The sequence below is a fragment of the Macaca fascicularis genome, chromosome 17 (genome assembly GCF_037993035.2).
Source record: "Macaca fascicularis isolate 582-1 chromosome 17, T2T-MFA8v1.1".
Taxonomy (NCBI): domain Eukaryota; kingdom Metazoa; phylum Chordata; class Mammalia; order Primates; family Cercopithecidae; genus Macaca; species Macaca fascicularis.
In genome coordinates this window covers 8,191,494-8,209,347 of record NC_088391.1, presented here as the reverse complement: position 1 = coordinate 8,209,347, position 17,854 = coordinate 8,191,494, and the positions used below count along the sequence as shown (strand labels likewise).

Sequence of the window (17,854 nt, the reverse complement as noted above, 5' to 3'; positions counted from 1 at the left end):
TCATGCCTGTAATCCTAGCACTTTGGGAGGCAGAGGCAGGTGGATCACCTGAGGTCAGAAGTTCGAGACCAGCCTGGACAACACGGTGAAACCCCATCTCTACCAAAAATACAAAAATTAGCTGGGCATGGTGGTGTGTGCCTGTAATCCCAGCTACACAGGAAGCTGAGGCAGGAGAATCGCTTGAACCTGGGAGGCAGAAGTTGCAGGGAGGCAGAAGTTGCAGGGAGGCAGAGGTTGCAGAGAGCCGAGATCGCCCCACTGCACTCCAGCCTGGGGGATACAGAGAGATTCCCTCTCAAAAAAAAAAAAAAAAGAAAGGGTAACATTTCCTGAGGACAATCTAGAATTTTATATGCATTCACAGTATCAATAATGTGTGAAAGTAGAATAATGCCATTTTCAAATTTGCAAGACTAAACTCACCTTTTTCAGGAAGCTACAAGGACATGCTCCACTAAGTCCAAAAAAAATAAATAAATAAACAAAGAAAAAAAGCAAGAAACCAGGGTATCCAACACAGAGAGATAATGAGAATTCCCAGATAATAGTGAAGGGAAGTTCCAGTTCTAAAGTGTAAGCACGTGCAGGCTTAAAGTGTAACCAGCCCATTTAGGAACAGGAAGGGTGGAGGATCTAGAGCCAATTCTCTAGGTGGGAGGGAAAAAAAGGAACTGATACATTACCTATTTTTGACCATATGGAAAGGTGTTTTGTAACACTAAATACAGAATTCAACTCATGTGTGCATGTGTGTGTGTGTGCACACATGTGCACGTGTGTAGGGAAGAGGATGAGTCATTACCTGAATTATAGATGGGGAAAAATCAAGAATAGAACTATAAACATACACTTTAAAGTAAAGAGATAAATGCTGGAAGAAACAGCCAAAAGAGTTTATTAAAAATGGTTTAACATATATTATGTTCTCTTCATTTAGAAAAATTATTAGGGAAAACATTAAATGAGTCTTTTGATTTTGAAGAAAAGCAAGTGGACTTCAATTTCATGGTTTAAAAAAAAATCCCTCAAGCAGTAGTATTTATCTCTCACCTATCTCTATTAACAAATCAAACATTCCTGAAATGTAACTTACACTACAGTCATAATAATTGCAAATTCTATTCTACCTGTCTTTGACAGTTATGTAGTACAAACATCAGCTCTGCTTGTGTACATATGGTTAACATTAACTTACAAATGAGGTGGAACTAAGTGACAAATAGTGTAAAAGGTAATGCCTTTCCAATGCCACTGATATGATGGCTAAAAAAAGTGTACTTTAGGCCAAGCGTGGGACTCATGCCTGTAATCCCAGCACTTTGGGAGGCCAAGGTGGGTGGATCACCCGAGGTCAGGAGTTCGAGACCATCCTGGCCAACATGGTGAAACCCCACCTCTACTAAAAATACAAAACTTAGCTGGGTATGGTGGTGTGCACCTGTAGTCCCAGCTACTCGGGAGGCTGAGGCAGGAGAATCGCTTGAACCCGGGAGGTGGAGGTTGCAGTCAGCCGAGATTGTGCCATTGCACTCCAGCCTGGCGACAGAGGGAGACTCTGTCTCAAAAAAAAAAAAACAAACAAACAAAAAAAAAAAACAGTGTACTTTAATAGAAGGTGAGAGGCATGCAAAAATTAGAGATTTCTCAAGTATTTAAACTGACCAGGGTAAACTGATATGAAACTTCTTCCTCAAAAAGAAGATAGGGTAGAGGTAGTATTAGTCATAAAATGTGCCCTCACGTGCAAACCACAAGAGATTTCTAACGCAGCATATTTTCTGTAAGTATACATGTGTGTAAAATTCATAAGGACAGCCACACCTAGGCTGTTGTAAAAATAGCACCTTAACAGCTAACACAATCTTAAGGTCACTTCACGTAAGAATTTTTCTCTCTTCCCAAATAAAACCAGGCATACTTATTCTTATTATGCAAAATAGTGCTCTCGATTAAAAATATATTGTAAAATACTGTAAATCCTTACTCCGGCCTCTCATTGATTGTTCCCAATTTTGCTAGGAGCCTAAACAGTCTTCCATTTTGAACCTCCTATAAAACATTTTAAAAAGAGAAAAATGTTAATGTTCCAGATAACTGAACATAAAAGCCAAAATTTACAAAAACTGGTAACCTGTACCAATATTACCTTTAAACGATAAATCCTAACACCCCCACCTTTTGGTTATACTTTTAAACAAACACAATATGTCCATTGCATTTCATAATGGTACTCAAGAAGATTATGGTACTGTCCATAGGAATTGGAAAAGTAACTTACATGAAAAACCAAGATTTTTGTCACATGACTGTAGCTAAGCCATAAATGAAAAGAACAGTGTCCAGAGGACATAAGAAATTAAAATACTACACATTCAGTGCCAACAAAAATATCTGCAATCTTAGCAAATAAGGCATTATATTTAGTACAATGATTATTTTGTGTATATTTATATACACAGATGCAAGTTGTGTGTACATTCTTTTAATTACACTCTTTACTGGCCAGGTGCGGTGGCTCACACCTGTAATCCCAGCACTTTGGGAGGCTGAGGCGGGCAGATCACTTGAGCTCAGGAGCTGGAGACCAGCCTGGTTAACACGGTGAAACCCTGCCTCTACAAAAAATACAAAAATTAGCTGGGTGTGGTGGTATGCACCTGTAATCCCAGCTACCTGGGAGGCTGAGGCAGGAGAATCACTTGAACCCGGGAGGTGAGGTTGCAGTGAGCCGAAATAGCACCACTGCACTCCAGCCTGGGTGACAAAGCAAGACTCTGTCTCAAAAAAAAAAAAAAAAAAAAAAAGTTACACTCTTTACCTTTGCAAGGTCTTCCTCTATGACATCATTTCTCATTTGAGCAGCATCCAATTGAGTATAAAATCGAGCACCAATCATGGGCATGATGTCATTTACACTTCGCATCCTGTTTTGGTCAGTCAACAAATACCTACCCAAGATAAAAGAGGAATTACTTGAATGTCCAACACGCAATTTAAAAAACAAGATAACCCACAAACACATAACTGTTTCAGCGGCCATCATCTTAGCACACAAAATTTTGAAAACATTTTAATTCATGCAAGTCAAGCTCATTCTTAAAGCTTAAATATTACATTTCATTCCTCTGGAAAATTGTAAGAGCCAATGGAGAAACAGTAAACATGTCTCTTCTCTACATTTTCACTACTATGGAAATGAGAAAGAAAAGTGAAGTAGGGTTTCACTTACCCATTACTATTAACAAAAGTGCGAGATGAAAAGAGTGTTACAGGTCAGGTGCAGTGGTTCACACTTGTAATCCCAGCACTTTGGGAGGCCAAGGCAGGTAGATCACTTGAGGTCAGGAGTTTAAGACCAGCCTGGCCAACACAGTGAAACCCTGTCTCTACTAAAAATACAAAATTAGCTGGGCATAGTGGCAGGCGCCTGTAGTCCCAGCTACTCAGGAGGCTGAGGCAGGAGAATCAGTTGAACCCAGGAGGCAGGGGTTGCAGTGAGCCGAGATGGCACCAACGCACTCCAGCCTGGGCAACAAAGCGAAACTCCATCTCAAAAAAAAGGAAACAAACAAAAAACAAAAATAAATTAAGAAAAAGAAAAGTTTTTTGTGTGAGAGAGAGTGTGTGTGTGTGACAGAGTCTTGTTCTATTGCCAGGCTGGAGTGCAGCAGTGTGATCTCGGCTCACTGCTACATCCGCCTCCCAAGTTTAAGCGATTCTCCTGCCTCAGCCTCCCGAGTAGCTGGGACCACAGGCATGCGCCAAGCCCAGCTAATTTTGTATTTTTAGTGGAGACGGGGTTTCACCATGTTGGCCAGGATGGTCTCGATCTCTTGACCTCATGATCTGCCTGCCTTGGCCTCCCAAAGCACTGGGACTACAGGCATGAGCCACCGCACCCAGCCAAAAAAGAAAAGATTTTTAGAAACTTTTTTGAGAGGACTAAAAGGGGGTGGGTGAGGGGTGTGGAGCTTTTCCTGTTGCTCTTCAAAGATTAATTTTCAAAACTAAAACTGGGTTTTCAATTTTGCTAAATTGAATGAGCCTAACTTTTGAAGAAGCTGTCCTCTGCTCTCAAACTTAATTTACAAGGTATCATGACACACTCATTTCTGAGAAATGCAGTAACACACAGCACAAGTAACCAGTTAAATTTCTTCTGTCATTAGAACAGTGGCAGAAAATACTACATATTTCAAGGGCTACCTGTTAGAACACAAAGATTCTCAATCATCTATTGCCGCTTATTCTATAGGTAAGCTATTCTTGCCCTTTCTCATGAAAGCAGCCTCCTACTCCTTCACTCTTCTGCTTATAATTCTCTTATTTTCTTCATAGGTCTTATCACTACCTGAAAATATCTCACTGGTTTTTATGTTTATTTACTCTTTATTCCCATTAGGGTGTAAGCTCCAGGAGATGGGAATTTTGTTCACCTCATTCAAAGTATCCTGTATTCGGCATATACTAGTCATTCTTTTTTTGGATAAATGAATAGTTACACCCATGTGAATAAACTACATCTTAGCAATTCATCTGTAATTATGGACCTATTTGTACCCTGTTAATCATATTTAATGTTACTACAGGCTATGTGACTTTGGCAAGTTATTTGATCTCTGTGGCTCAGTTTTGTGTCTCTAAAATGGGAGTAATAATGGTACCTAATTTATAGGGTTATTGGGAGAATTAAAAAAATTAATTCCCATCAAGCAGTTTGAAAGGGCCTGATACATGGTTTAATTACTCCATCAATTTTAGTTTGTGGTTATTATTAAAGTATGGCTTTTTTGTTTATCCATTTTTTTATTAAAGAAAATTTCAAACATTTATAATACTAGAAGAGTAATGTAATGAATCTCCATGTATCATCACCCAGTTTCAATTATTATTAACATATGGTTAATTGATTATTTTTATGTCCTCTATCCCCACTTCTTTAAAAAGGAAAATTTAGAGATTATAACCTGAAATTATTTGAGGCATCCTAGGTATTTGCAAACTAAGGCTAGGAATCACTGTTGTGATCATAAATAAAACAAGTATTTTTATTGAAAAGATAAATCATCGTATTTGAATTTGATTATGAATACAATCCAGACAACCACTGGCTTCTAGTGCTGTCACAAGCAGGACATTTATGCCAGTGTAACAAACAACAGGTGGGCAATCCCACCCTCCATCCCCCAATTCATACCCCAGGGCTGGTCCAAAAAGAAACTGGATCATCCAGGGCTACACAGAAAGATCAGAAGGGGCAGCTGTAAGCTAAAAGAGACTGTTGATTAGCACCTCTTCTCTAGCACAGCTCATAACTGTAATCAAGGTTGTGGTTGCCCACCCTCTGGGATCTCTCAGTAGTAGCTATATCTTAGGGAGAAGTCCTTCTGTGGTGACAGTAGTCCACAACAGGTTTCTCTTAAGCCAAATTAATCTCAACTCCATACTCAAGGATTCTCTGGAATCTTAAGACACTGGAGCATAAGCCTGGGGGGTCTCCACACAAATGCTTTCCGGAATGGGTGTTTTGGCCAGGGTACATGACTGGATTGCACCTGAGGCTTATTCATGATGGCTTTCACACTCTCTAGAGCAGCACTATCCAATAGAACTCCCAAGATGAGGGAAATATTCTATGTCTGTGCTGTCCAATTATGTTATCCAGTAATTACATGTGGCTGCTGAGCTCTTGAAATGTGACTAGTGTAACTGAAGAAGTAAACTTTAAATTTCAATTAATATCAATGTAAAAGGTCACATGCAGCTAGTGGATACCAACAAACTTCTACTGGGTACCCTTTGACCAAATGTTTAAAACATCAGTAACTACTTTAAACACACTGGTTTATCAATTTATCTAAGAAATATTTATTTTGCAATAAAAATAAAGAAATAAAATTTCTGTTTTGTTTGATTTTAAATAGTGGGAACCAAAACAATCACTTAAAACAAAAAAAGCTCTGTCTTATCGCAAATAATCATTCTATACAATTTATCATATATTAAAACTTACAAAATCAGATTCTTCAGGTCAGAGGAATAGTTGATTGTCACCAGTTCCATGGCTTTCTGTAAATTCTCTCGCTGAATTCCTGCCAAAGAGTTGCAAGCCAAAGCCAACACAACTTTTCCTAATGATATCAGATCTGCTTGCTGACATGAAAGAATAAACATAACTTTTAATTTTCATTTCATAGGTACTCATTTCATACACTGACACCACTGCCTAAATGGAAAAAGCATCATTATAAATAAGCTGCAGGCAGGGTTCTCAAACAGCGGTACTCCTCAGAATAACCTGGAGCTTATTAAAAAGATGACTTCTGAGCCTCTCCACCAGATTTCTCACTGGATGGGTCCAGAAAACGGCTCAACATTTCTAAAGCACCCAGGTAATTCTGATGAAGGTAGTTCTAGGTCCACGCTTTAAGACACTTTAAGCAATTCCCATGCCAACTACAAATGGCCATTTTTAAAAGTTTTTCTAACTTTTTAAATTTAAATAGAGCTAATATTCTTCTCTATTACAACAAATTTAAGGTTACTATACATTTGATTTGCTACGACCACTGTAACTTAAGACACACACTTTTCTCATTTTCTGTTACTCCCAGAATATAGTGTGAATGTGAAGGATTATCTGAAGAAAAGTTATCCTGTTACAAACATTAGCATTAACCAGATTTTAGAGCAAATTCTCTAGAACATCAAAAATGCTACAAACCTCAATGAATGACATCCCATCTATCTTTGTTTCCAAATAGACTATTTTTACTCACACTATAACAGATCTTTAAGCTCTGGAACCACCAGCTGCTTTCCTAAAACCTCTCCCACTCAAGATTTACCATTATGAGGCTTTCCTTCTAAAAGGATTTTCAAAAGACAGCTGTCTGAATTAAGTCCTTTATCACCTATAACTCCAGGAAACAGTATGGTCATCCCAAGTGGCCCTGATTGGTAGGAAGCTATCAACAACTACATGCCTTAGAGAATGGAGTACTTCAGAAGTAACATGAAACCACCTGAAGCAATTTCTACAACAGACATTTGCAGATCTTTAAAATCTGAGAACTCATCTAAATTATTAGACACATGTTCATTTACTGAGCGTTAGTTTATTATAAGGAATTTTCAAGCCTAGCTGTACATTATCATCACTTGAGGAGCTTAAAAACAAAACCAAAATCATCTAGTAGCAATCCCCTCATCTCAATTTTGGTATAATCAGTCTGGGATCAAAATCTAGGTATTGATATTTTTCTAAGCTTCCACAAATGATCATGATATGCAGCCAGGATTGAGAACCACTGGTTTGTTGGAATATTTGTAACTTTAAGGCAATCATTAGTGAAATTCTAGCATTATATGGTTATCCTTAACAACACCCTACCCAAATAATGAGTAAATTTTAACATTAAACTCCATTACTAAAATAACATTTAAAAGTTCATACTAAAAAATTTATCCAAAACTAGCATTTGTGAATCTGACACTGAACAGGAGATAAGGAGACAGACTGATTAGGTAGACAAACTACTTCGAATCTATTAGAAAAGATCCAAAGATTCATGCCAGAAAACTTTGTAAACTTCACTGGTGGAAGAGTCAGGAGACAAGAATGGCAGGAGGGAAGCTGGCATGGGAAGGAGTACTATTACTGTTGCCATCATTTCTGTTCGCTGGAGGACACTGTGATGAACTCCAAAAAGAACGCCTCTCAATCACACTTTAGATCAAGTAAAACATTCCAAGTTATATTCATGAAATTATAGAAATCTCAGCCAAAAGAAATCAGTGCATGTAAATGCCAACTATAAATTTCTATGGGCGATTCAATCCAAAGTATCCAGCAAAGCACAGCAAAGACTGTGGCTGTTTATCACATGTTTGAGCAGCAGATATCAACACCCAGTCTTCCAGCTGTTTGAGCAGCAGAATTTTCAGTTTGTTCCACCCTGAACTGATGCTGTATTAAGCCTCCCTCCCAGAATATTCCATTATTCTCTATTATGAGACAGAAAACCAAAATGGTCCAAGAGAGCTGAAGAACCAGATGGTTTTAAAAAATAACAATATCTGATTTTCAGTACATCCCACCACCTCTCTAAAGCGGACTCAAGGTGAGAACATCCGCTTTTAGAAATAAAGTACACGTGTGACCCAGTCCAGATTAAATTAGAGGTTTTTTTAAACAAAAGAAGTTAATAAAATCTTAAGAGAGTTTCACACCATAAAACTCAGTAACTCTCCTTTCCTTATTTCTCAGCTAAATAATTTTCCATTTGTTATTTTGCTTCTTACCTCCATCTGGTTTTCCCCCCATTTGTTGAATTCAGGAGATTTGCCCCCCAACTGATTTTCAGTTTCTTCCTGATTCTTGACTTCTTGATTTCTTTTTCTGATTCTATCTATGGCTCTACTTATGTCCATTTTACTCAAAGTCAGTCTCTATTCACGTGTCTGAAACAGACTATGAAAAATATACTACAAGAAACAATGCACTCCTCATGTATCCTCTTCTCTGTAAAATCACACTCCCCCTTTGGAACTATCTTTCATTCTTTCCTATACCTTACTATAATAAACTATATTAAAAAATCAGCTACACATATATACCCCCCAAAAAAAAAGCCTGATATATATCCTTCAATGTTGAAAAAAAATAAAGAGGTGATAATTAATTGAAGGTTGCCTGATTTTATGAATGAAGGCATATCCTGACTTACAAATATTAATAAGTTGCCCTAAATGCTTACATAAACTTGGTTGTTTGGAACTCAAGAGATTTTTTTCTTATGAAAAGTTTTGTTTTTCAAGGTAACTACACAACCCATAACATACCTGAAAAGGAACCCTATTGAGAAAAGAATGAGGAGCATATACAGTTTTGTTTTTGTTTTTAATGCAGACAGGGGTTTCTAGATACTTACATTAGAAGATGATGGTACTGCTCTAAAAATGTGTAATTTTCCTTCAAAAATTTAATATTATCTGCTTGGATGTATATCCAAGTGTATATAATCTCTAATATTTTAAAAGTCAATAATCTGTCACTTTGGAAGCATAAAGATCATAAAGAAAAATTAATCAGAGCCAACTAGTTAGGCACTAAGTATAAGAAGATAAGAATGACAGTAGCTAAGAAACAACATCTCCAGATAAGAAAGAGGCAGCAAATGCCCTCAGGCAGAAGAACACAATGCGGCTGTTGGGGGGAAAAAAAAAGAACTAATCACCTTCCTCCCTGTATTGCCCACTAGATGTTGCTATCAACCAGAACAGCTTGGCTGCTGCTGAGGTTAGATGGGCACAAGCAGAGGGGAAGGAGGATGTGAAATGTCTGCAAACAACCGAATGCAATGAGTGCCTGCAAGTCTTTGGGACTGCACTGTCTGTGGTTTACCAGCAAAAGAGATTGATGCATGAACTGAAATACTAAACAGTGATTAGACTCTACTTCTCATTTTATCCTTTTTGTTCTAAAATTCTATCAGTGAATTAAAATCTTCTTCTAAAACTTTAAACAAAGTAAGTTGAAAAGAGAAGAGCAATAAGGTGTTTCTCCATGTAATTAAGAAATTATGCCTTAGAGCAAACCTTTGTCAGTTAATAAATGTTCAAAAAACTCAAAAACTTCTTATACACAAAGAACTAAAATTGTCTTAAAATCACAGCTGCCTATCCTAATGTGAAGCATTCCAGTACAAACTGAATAATCTATTTACTTTAGTTTTGTTACCTGCGGAGTAATCAAGGCAAACGCAACTATTCCTTCTCTGAGATGGAGTCTCGCTGTGCTACCCAGGCGGGAGTGCAGTGGCACGATCTTGGCTCACTGCAACCTCCGCCTCTGAGGTTCAAGCGATTCTCCTGCCTTAGCCTCCCAAGTAGCTGGGACTACAGGTGTGTGCCATCACAAACCTGGCTAATTTTTGTATTTTAATAGAGACGGGGTTTCACCATGTTGGCCAGGCTGGTCTCGAGCTCCTGAGCTCAAGTGATCTGCCCACCTCAGCCTCCCAAAAACGCTGGGATTACAGGTGTGAGTCACCGCACCTGGCCTAAAGCAACTGTTCTTAATGCTTGAAGAAATACGTTCTTATTATTCAATACTTTACCATTTAAATCAGGAAATAAGAAGCAGCAAAATAGCTAAGAAACATCACGAGGCCTAAATCAACACTAATAAAATGAAGTCAGACAATAATCAAATACTAATAATGTATAAGAAGTGAGTGATATGTTCTGACTAAATTTTAAAAATTACTTAGAAAATGGCAATCCAACAACAAACCTCTGAAAACATTTCTAAAATTTTATGACTGGTAGTCAGACAAGTGTTCTAAAAGTAAAAATAATAGGTGTAATTAAAGGAGTGAAAAAGAAGGGTGTCATTTAATATAGTCCATTCATTTGATGAGTCTGTTTTAATCTATCTATGCTTAGGACATGTTTCCTAAATCACATAAATACATTTTCATTTTGAACAGTTAAGAGTCTGACATTGTCATGAGGCCGGGCACAGTGGCTCGTGCCTGTAATCCCAGTTACTCAGGAGGCTAAGGCAGGAGAATGCTTGAACCTGGGAGGCAGAGGATGTGGTGAGCCGAGATCGTGCCATTGCACTCCAGCCTGGGTAACAAGAGTGAAACTCCGCCTAACAAAAAAAAAAAAAGTGTCTCTGACATTGTCATGAATTCCCTTTATTCCAGCCTATAAGGGCTCTACACTAAATACATCATAATGGTTAAGAAATACCAGCCTGGGCAACATAGTGAGCCTCCATCTCTGCAAAAAATAAAAATAAAAAAAATTTTAGCCAGGCACAGTAGTGCACATCTATGGTTCCAGCTACATGGGAGGCTGAGGTGAGAGGATTGCTCGGGTCCAGTTCAAAAGCTGCAGTGAGCTGACCGCACCACTGCACTCCAGCCCAGGTGACACAGCAAGACAGAAGCAAAAGAAAAGAAAGGAAAAGAGAGAGAAAGAAATAAAGAGGGGAAAGGAAAGGAAGACAAGAAAAGAGAGGAAGGGGAGGGGAGATACATGTTCAAAGTCTGCACAGAGACTACCCCAAAATAAATCAAAATCTAGGCTTAAAACACTGAAATACTTTAAAATGAACAAAATTTGTATTTAATAAAGGAAAACAAGTAAATATTCATGTTAATTCTTACTCACCTGGTACTGGGCCATCAATGCCAATGGATTATTATTTTGACTGTTATCAAATGTTAAAACATCAAAAACTCCAACACAATTTACTCGCAACCTTTAAGGACCAGATAATTTAAAGAAAATAATTAAAATAAGTTTTTTAAAAATTGCATACTCATGGAAAAGTAACATTTCCCAAAATATTAGGAAGGATCTCAGAATTGAGTTTAACTTCCAACCTACCCCACACCACCTCCACCAACCACCATTTTGGAAATGGGAAAATTAAGGCTCAGAGATATCAAGTGATATACCTACAGCTGTAAAAGTCAGAAACGGACAAAGCCAGAACTATAACTCACATCTCTTGACTAACAGGTCAGTGTCCTTTTCACCATTCCAAGCTGTTTATTAGTTATTCATAAAAGAGAACTAGTTAGCTTTCTAACACTTGCAAAAGATGTACCAGACACTGTTCTAAGCATTTTACATGACTTATTCAAATCTCTCAATAACTTTTTGAGGGGTACCTCATAAATAAGCAAAATGGAGTTAGTAGTACACTTGTCTAATAAGGTTGTCGAAACACAATTTGAAGAAGTAACTTGTTCAACGGCATATCAATAGTAACTATCAGAGCCAGGATATGAACTTAAATAACTTGGTACCAGATCTATAGCTCTATGCTATGCAGCCCAAGACAATCTCAAAATTACAGCAACTCAAAACTCAGGTGAAGACAACACTGATAACTGTACCAGTTGTTCTCGAAGCATGTGACTCAATAGCAGCAACGGCAACATCTAGAAACTTGTTAAAAATGCAAATTCTTAGGCCCCAGTGCAGACTTATGAATGAAAAACTCTTGGGGTAGGGCCCAGTAAGCTGTGTTTTATAAGTCCTCCAGGTGATTCTGATTCATGCTAGAATTTGTGAACCATGGTGCTACATAGAAAAGTTGTACTGATACTATCTTCATATTCCCCTAACCCTAACCACATATTCCCTAACCTTTCCCAAGATTTTTGGTTAATAATCAGGCATTTTATTCAGAATTCAACATTTTTTTTAAAAAAAGCTTACAAATTAATTCAAAGTCATAGAAGTTCTTCTGGATGGAATATATGCAAAGGCAGAATTAAAACAATCATGTTTTGTTTACTAAGTTGTCAAAGGTAAGATGCTCAATAAAAGAAACCAAAACTCAAAATGCTAGTACCTTGTTTTGCCAGTTATCAGAATCTTTGTTGGATCCATAACTCGACATGCCAAACCTGCTGTATGAATGGTACGCAATGCAGAACTTAGTTGGACAATATATGCCCAAATAAGAGACTCTGGCAATAATCCAGCATGTTGCCTGGGCAACGGTCCATCATGTTGACCTATACAGCAAAGAAATCCAAAAAATGACATCTTAAGTAATCAACTAAAAGACTAAAATATTAAAACCAAAATTAGCAAAGATAATTCATGTACACTCATGGCACAACATGTCAATTTATATATGTGTGTGTATGTATCTGTGTAATTTAAGTTTAATCTATTGCCCAAAGGTTCCTGTCCGAGATTATGACTTTTATATTGTTACCAGCAACAGGGCTCTCACTGAAATGCTCTTTTCTGTAACCACATAATTACTGAATAAAAATTATTTAAAGTAAGAATTTATATTTAATTGTTAACCAAATAAATATAAAAACAGAAACTGTAGAGGTTATTCCACTTAAAATGTGGCTGGCTAATCCTACCCTGTATTATTGTTTAGGCATGTGAGAGCTGTTCATTGTGTGGCTTGATGAAAATAAAAGTCTCTACCATCACTTATGGTGAATGTTCGTTTTCCTTATACCACTCGGCCCCCTCTATCACAAAGGTGTATTCTATTAACTCATTAAGTGGTTTTTGATAATATTTTCTAGGTCATTGTTAATATATTGTAAATCAGTAGAAAAGGAGACATATAAATTTAATCAAGATTTTGTAATTATTCCAAGGAATATGTCCTTATATTCTTTTCTTTGTGGAAACAGTTTTGCTATGTTGCCCAGGCTGATCTCCAACTCCTGGGCTCAAATGATCCATATTTCTCAGCCTCCCTAAGTGCTGGGATTGCAGACATGAGCCGCTACGCCCTGTCGACCTTATATTCATATTGTTGTAAAACAACCTTTTGTGAATCAGTTATAAAAAGCAACATAATTAAATGGTTAATTATGTACTTACAATAAATAACAAATATGTACTTATGGCTTGAAATAAAATTTCCGGTAAGCAGCACATACAAAATTCAAAAATAATTATCTCTCAATTTGGACAGAAGATAATACACTCTGGAAATATGTGTAAGAAGACTCAAAAAAATGGCACTGGTAACAAATGCCAAGCCAATCTCAAAAATGACTATCAATCGTTTAAATGAAACTATTAATAAATGTAGTAATAAGGAAACAGAGTTTTTACAGCAAACATATATATAGTGCTTACTGTCTGCCAGACTCTGTTCTAGTTGTTTTACTGATATAGACTCATTCTGAATCTTGTATCAACTCCATATGGTATGCTATTCTTCCCATTTTCTAAATTAACATATTTCTTATACTTTGCTATTTTTTTCATTTGTGCTAAGACAATAAATTATATAGTATAGGAAAATGGTAGGCTTTTATGCATGTATGGTATGGTTAGGGAAGTTACGACTACTCAAACAATACTTTAAAATATTAAAAGGACTACTTCCTATGAAAATGTAAACATTAGTATATTAATCAGTGAACACCAAAAACAGAATAATTACGATTAAAAAATTACTGGAAAAGAATGCTATAAAACAGTGGGTCTCAAAAGAAACCACTCCAGCATTTGGCAACATCTGGAGATATTTCTGGCATTACAATTGGGGTAGAGGGGGATTGCTGCTGGCATTCAGTAGGTAGAACCAGGCCCTTCAGTCAGAAGAGGCCACTATAAACATTCTGAAATGCACAAGACAGCCCCCACAAAAATAATTATCCAGCTCAAAATGTCAATACTGCTTAAGTTGAGAAACACAGTTATAAATTAAAGCCAACAGTCATTTCACAGGTGTTACTACCAAAATAAATTGGAGCAACAACTATAGTCATCTATAAGAAAAGTTGTACCACATCCCCTTCCACAAAATTACGCATGTGTCTACAGATGACATAGCAAAAGGAAAAAAATGACCACATTCTATGTTAAATGTGAAACAGCCATGTAACCACAACTTTCTTTTTTCAACTGTCAGAATGCAAAAAGCGAAGTAACAAGTAAACAGAAGTAATCTATTTTTGTCTATAATTAGAGTCTTTAAAGAGAGTTGCAATCTGAAAGATACTAGAATATGGACTCAAATCTTTCTCCCCTCCTCTTTAATTTTCAAGTCAAGAAAATCTTAAAAAGATTAAAAAGCATAATGTGATGCTTCTTTCTTGCCCCCAGAGACTGAGACCTTCCCCAAATACATAAATTAATGAATAGAACATCTCAAAATGGATTTATTTTTCTCTGAAATCATTTACCCTTTAACACACATTTGTTAGACTTCAAGTATTCTGGTTGTTTGCAAAATCTCAATGATAAAACAATTCTTTAAGTATATATTAGAAAGGGGCAAAAAATAAAATATTCCATGTTTAAGGAAAAGTTACTTAAAATTCTATTTTGAAACCTTAGATTAAGTAATATAGAATCCAACCTTCAAACTAAAGCATTTGTTTAGGGAAATAATTATCTAAAGAACAATATAGTCATAGTAGGAATCATTAAATTATATTGAGAGAATATAAAAACTATAGGGAAAATACAATAAAGAAAAGATGTAATATGACATAAAATGTTAAAACAAAAACAAAACAATGCAAACAGAGATGAAAACAAAACAAAGCAAGACTGGAAAGAAATGTACTAAAAGATTCATAACGGTTGCACTTAGGCAGGGAAGCCATAAAGACTCTTCCTAACTAAGCTATTGAATTTTCCAAGACACCTTTATTAAGAGAGCATTATAATTTTAAAAGAAAAACATTTTAAAGAGAAAAACAATTTTAACACATTCCCAGTTATTTAAATATCTGATATCTATGTGAGTCTTCAAAAATCTACCTTATCTTAGTAAATATGCAAAATACATTATATCCTAACTTCTTGACCATCAACTCCATTTCTCTGACATCTTTCTTTTTGAAATGTGATATGGTTTGGCTGTGTCATCCAAATCTCAACTTGCATTGTAACTCCCAGAATTTCCATGGTTTTGTGGGAGGGACCTGGTGGGAGATAACTGAATCATGGGGGCAGTTTCCCCGATACTGTTCTTGTGGTAGGGAATAGGTCTCATGAGATCTGATGGTTTTATAGGGGGAAACCCCCTTTACTTGGCTCTCATTTGCTTTTCTTGTCTGCTGCCATGTGAGATGTGCCTTTCACCTCCTGCCATGATTTTGAGGCCTCCCCAGTCACAAAGAACTGTAAGTTCATTAAACCTTTTTCTTTTGTATATTGCCCAGTCTCAGGTATGTCTTTATCAGGAGCATGAGAACGGACTAATACAAAATGCAACAGTCTTTAAACTAAATGATTACAGGGAAAAATGATACATATTTTAAAGTAGAAAACTACTCTTCCACAGAGCAAAAGCATTAGTCAAAATATAGTTTGCCTGTATCTTTTTCTTACCCCACTTTCTCTTGGTGAAATAGGCATCAGCATTAGGGTCATTAAAGTGTCTGCTCATCATAGTTTCTCCTCCAGCATGGAAATCATATGCAAACACAAGAGCTTAAAATAAAACACAAATACTCATTACTGAAAGCTGGCTTCAAATAATGAAGCTCACTAGCAAAAAGACAAATTACAAGTTACTCACAGGGCTCGGCAAATGCTTTAGTGGTGAATACTTCGCGCAAAGTTACGATATTTGAGTGTTGAATTTTCTTCCACATGTCGACCAACACCATGCACTTTGTGTTAACAAGACGAAAACCTGAAAGACAATTTTTCTACTACAGTAAACTCTAATTGACGTCTCCTTCATATTCTATCAGAAATGGAAAGAAAATGCCATATTATACATTGCTCATGAGGTACTAATTTCCAAATAAAAAATTTCCATTCATATGTTAAATAATATATTCAAGAAGGTTTGAATAATCTTAGCCCCAATGATATGATTATAAAAGAAGATAACTGATCTTCCTTACCATGTATCCTCCGAAGGCAATATGGCAGATCATCTTTGCTATTTACAGCTTTGTAGCAAGATGTAATATACCCAAAATTACTTGATTTCTGTATCCGGTTGGGAGGTGGCAGTGGTTCTAGAGGAAATAGGCTATGGTAGCTGTCAACCTCTGTAGGAACTGCTAGAGTAATTCATAAGAAGACTTGAAAATACAGACATTCATAAATCTTTCTCAAAAATATAGAAGAAATCATATTTACTATAAACGCCTTGTATATCACAATGTGCTCTTGTATTATAGAATAAACATAACAATTCCATAAGACAAACTAGCTTCAGTATCAATAAAAATAGGCATTATAATACGACAAAATAACCAAAGAACAACTAAAGTTCATGCATTCAAAAACATTTCCTTTTATAGCACAATACAAATTTGTTTCTCAGAAATAATTTTTATAAACAATTTGAGTTATCACTTAGAGATAAATTTTTCTAGAACAAACATGTTATCAGGTTTATAATCAAAACGACATGTATTTTTTAATGATTCAAATACAATCATGTTTTCCAATTGAACACCAACTTATACTTTTCACTTTGTTAACTGTCTTGAATGACTTCGGAATGCTCACAATATTTTAAGTGAACGGAAGATAACCCAACATGTAGTACAGCCATAGTAAACTAACTAGAAGAAAATATAGCAGATGGCATCAATGGTAACCTTTTAAAGGGAGGATTATTATTCTTTTCTTTACATTATTTGGTATTTGCCAAATGTTTTATAATATACATGTTTAACACTATTTTTAAAACATGGTATTATGTCTGTTAAAAAAAAAAACCTACAAACAAAAACAACTGATAATTTTTGACCTCTGACTGGTAAGAAACACAGATGAAACCCTATTAAGAAAACCAATTCCAGAAGACAGGCTCAAAATGATCCTTCCTCTGCATTTGCCAAATACTTTATGCTCATTATTTCTTAGTTCTCACAACAATCCCATGAGGTATAATTCCCTATTTCAAAAATAAAGATAATAAGGATTGCATAGCTGAGGGAGAAAGGTAGGATGCAAACCCAGGACTTTTTGATTCTATAATCATAATCTCTACATGGCATTTGGGCCATAATGAAAAACAAATGTAGAATGATTAAAATGTCATCAAGTGGCATGTTCTACTTAAATAAAGGCAGTATACTGCCATGTGTCATGGCATGTGACTACAGTCCTAGCTACTTGGGAGGCTGAGGCAGCAGAATCACTTGAACCCAGGAGTTGAATTCAGCCTGGGCAACATTTAAGACCTTATCTCTTAAATAAATAAATAAATAAATAAATAAATAAATAAATAAATATATAAATAAAATAAAATAAAAGCAATATAATGGAAGAATACACACAAGTGAATACAGTTGTAACTTTTACTTTTGTGCATTTACCTAGTTTGTATTTGAATGAACACTATGTCCATAAGGAA

At 36.1% G+C, this 17,854-nt stretch overlaps 1 protein-coding gene across 11 annotated transcripts in view; it reads right to left on the bottom strand.

Annotated features, from left to right (window-relative positions):
* The window catches only part of PAN3 (poly(A) specific ribonuclease subunit PAN3), a 158,932-nt gene that overhangs the window by 11,509 nt on the left and 129,569 nt on the right, over positions 1 to 17,854 (bottom strand). For 8 of the 11 annotated variants that reach the window (XM_074021786.1, XM_005585540.5, XM_074021787.1 and 5 more), the window contains 8 exons: positions 16,386 to 16,547; positions 16,052 to 16,168; positions 15,862 to 15,963; positions 12,383 to 12,548; positions 11,188 to 11,278; positions 6,017 to 6,156; positions 2,822 to 2,951; positions 1,988 to 2,052 (listed from right to left, as the gene is read on the bottom strand). In XM_074021786.1, coding sequence (XP_073877887.1) covers positions 1,988 to 2,052; positions 2,822 to 2,951; positions 6,017 to 6,156; positions 11,188 to 11,278; positions 12,383 to 12,548; positions 15,862 to 15,963; positions 16,052 to 16,168; positions 16,386 to 16,547 — 973 coding nt within the window. The remainder of the gene's footprint in view (positions 1 to 1,987; positions 2,053 to 2,821; positions 2,952 to 6,016; positions 6,157 to 11,187; positions 11,279 to 12,382; positions 12,549 to 15,861; positions 15,964 to 16,051; positions 16,169 to 16,385; positions 16,548 to 17,854) is intronic. The other 3 variants (XM_045377071.3, XM_074021785.1, XM_074021788.1) reach the window with 1 other exon arrangement.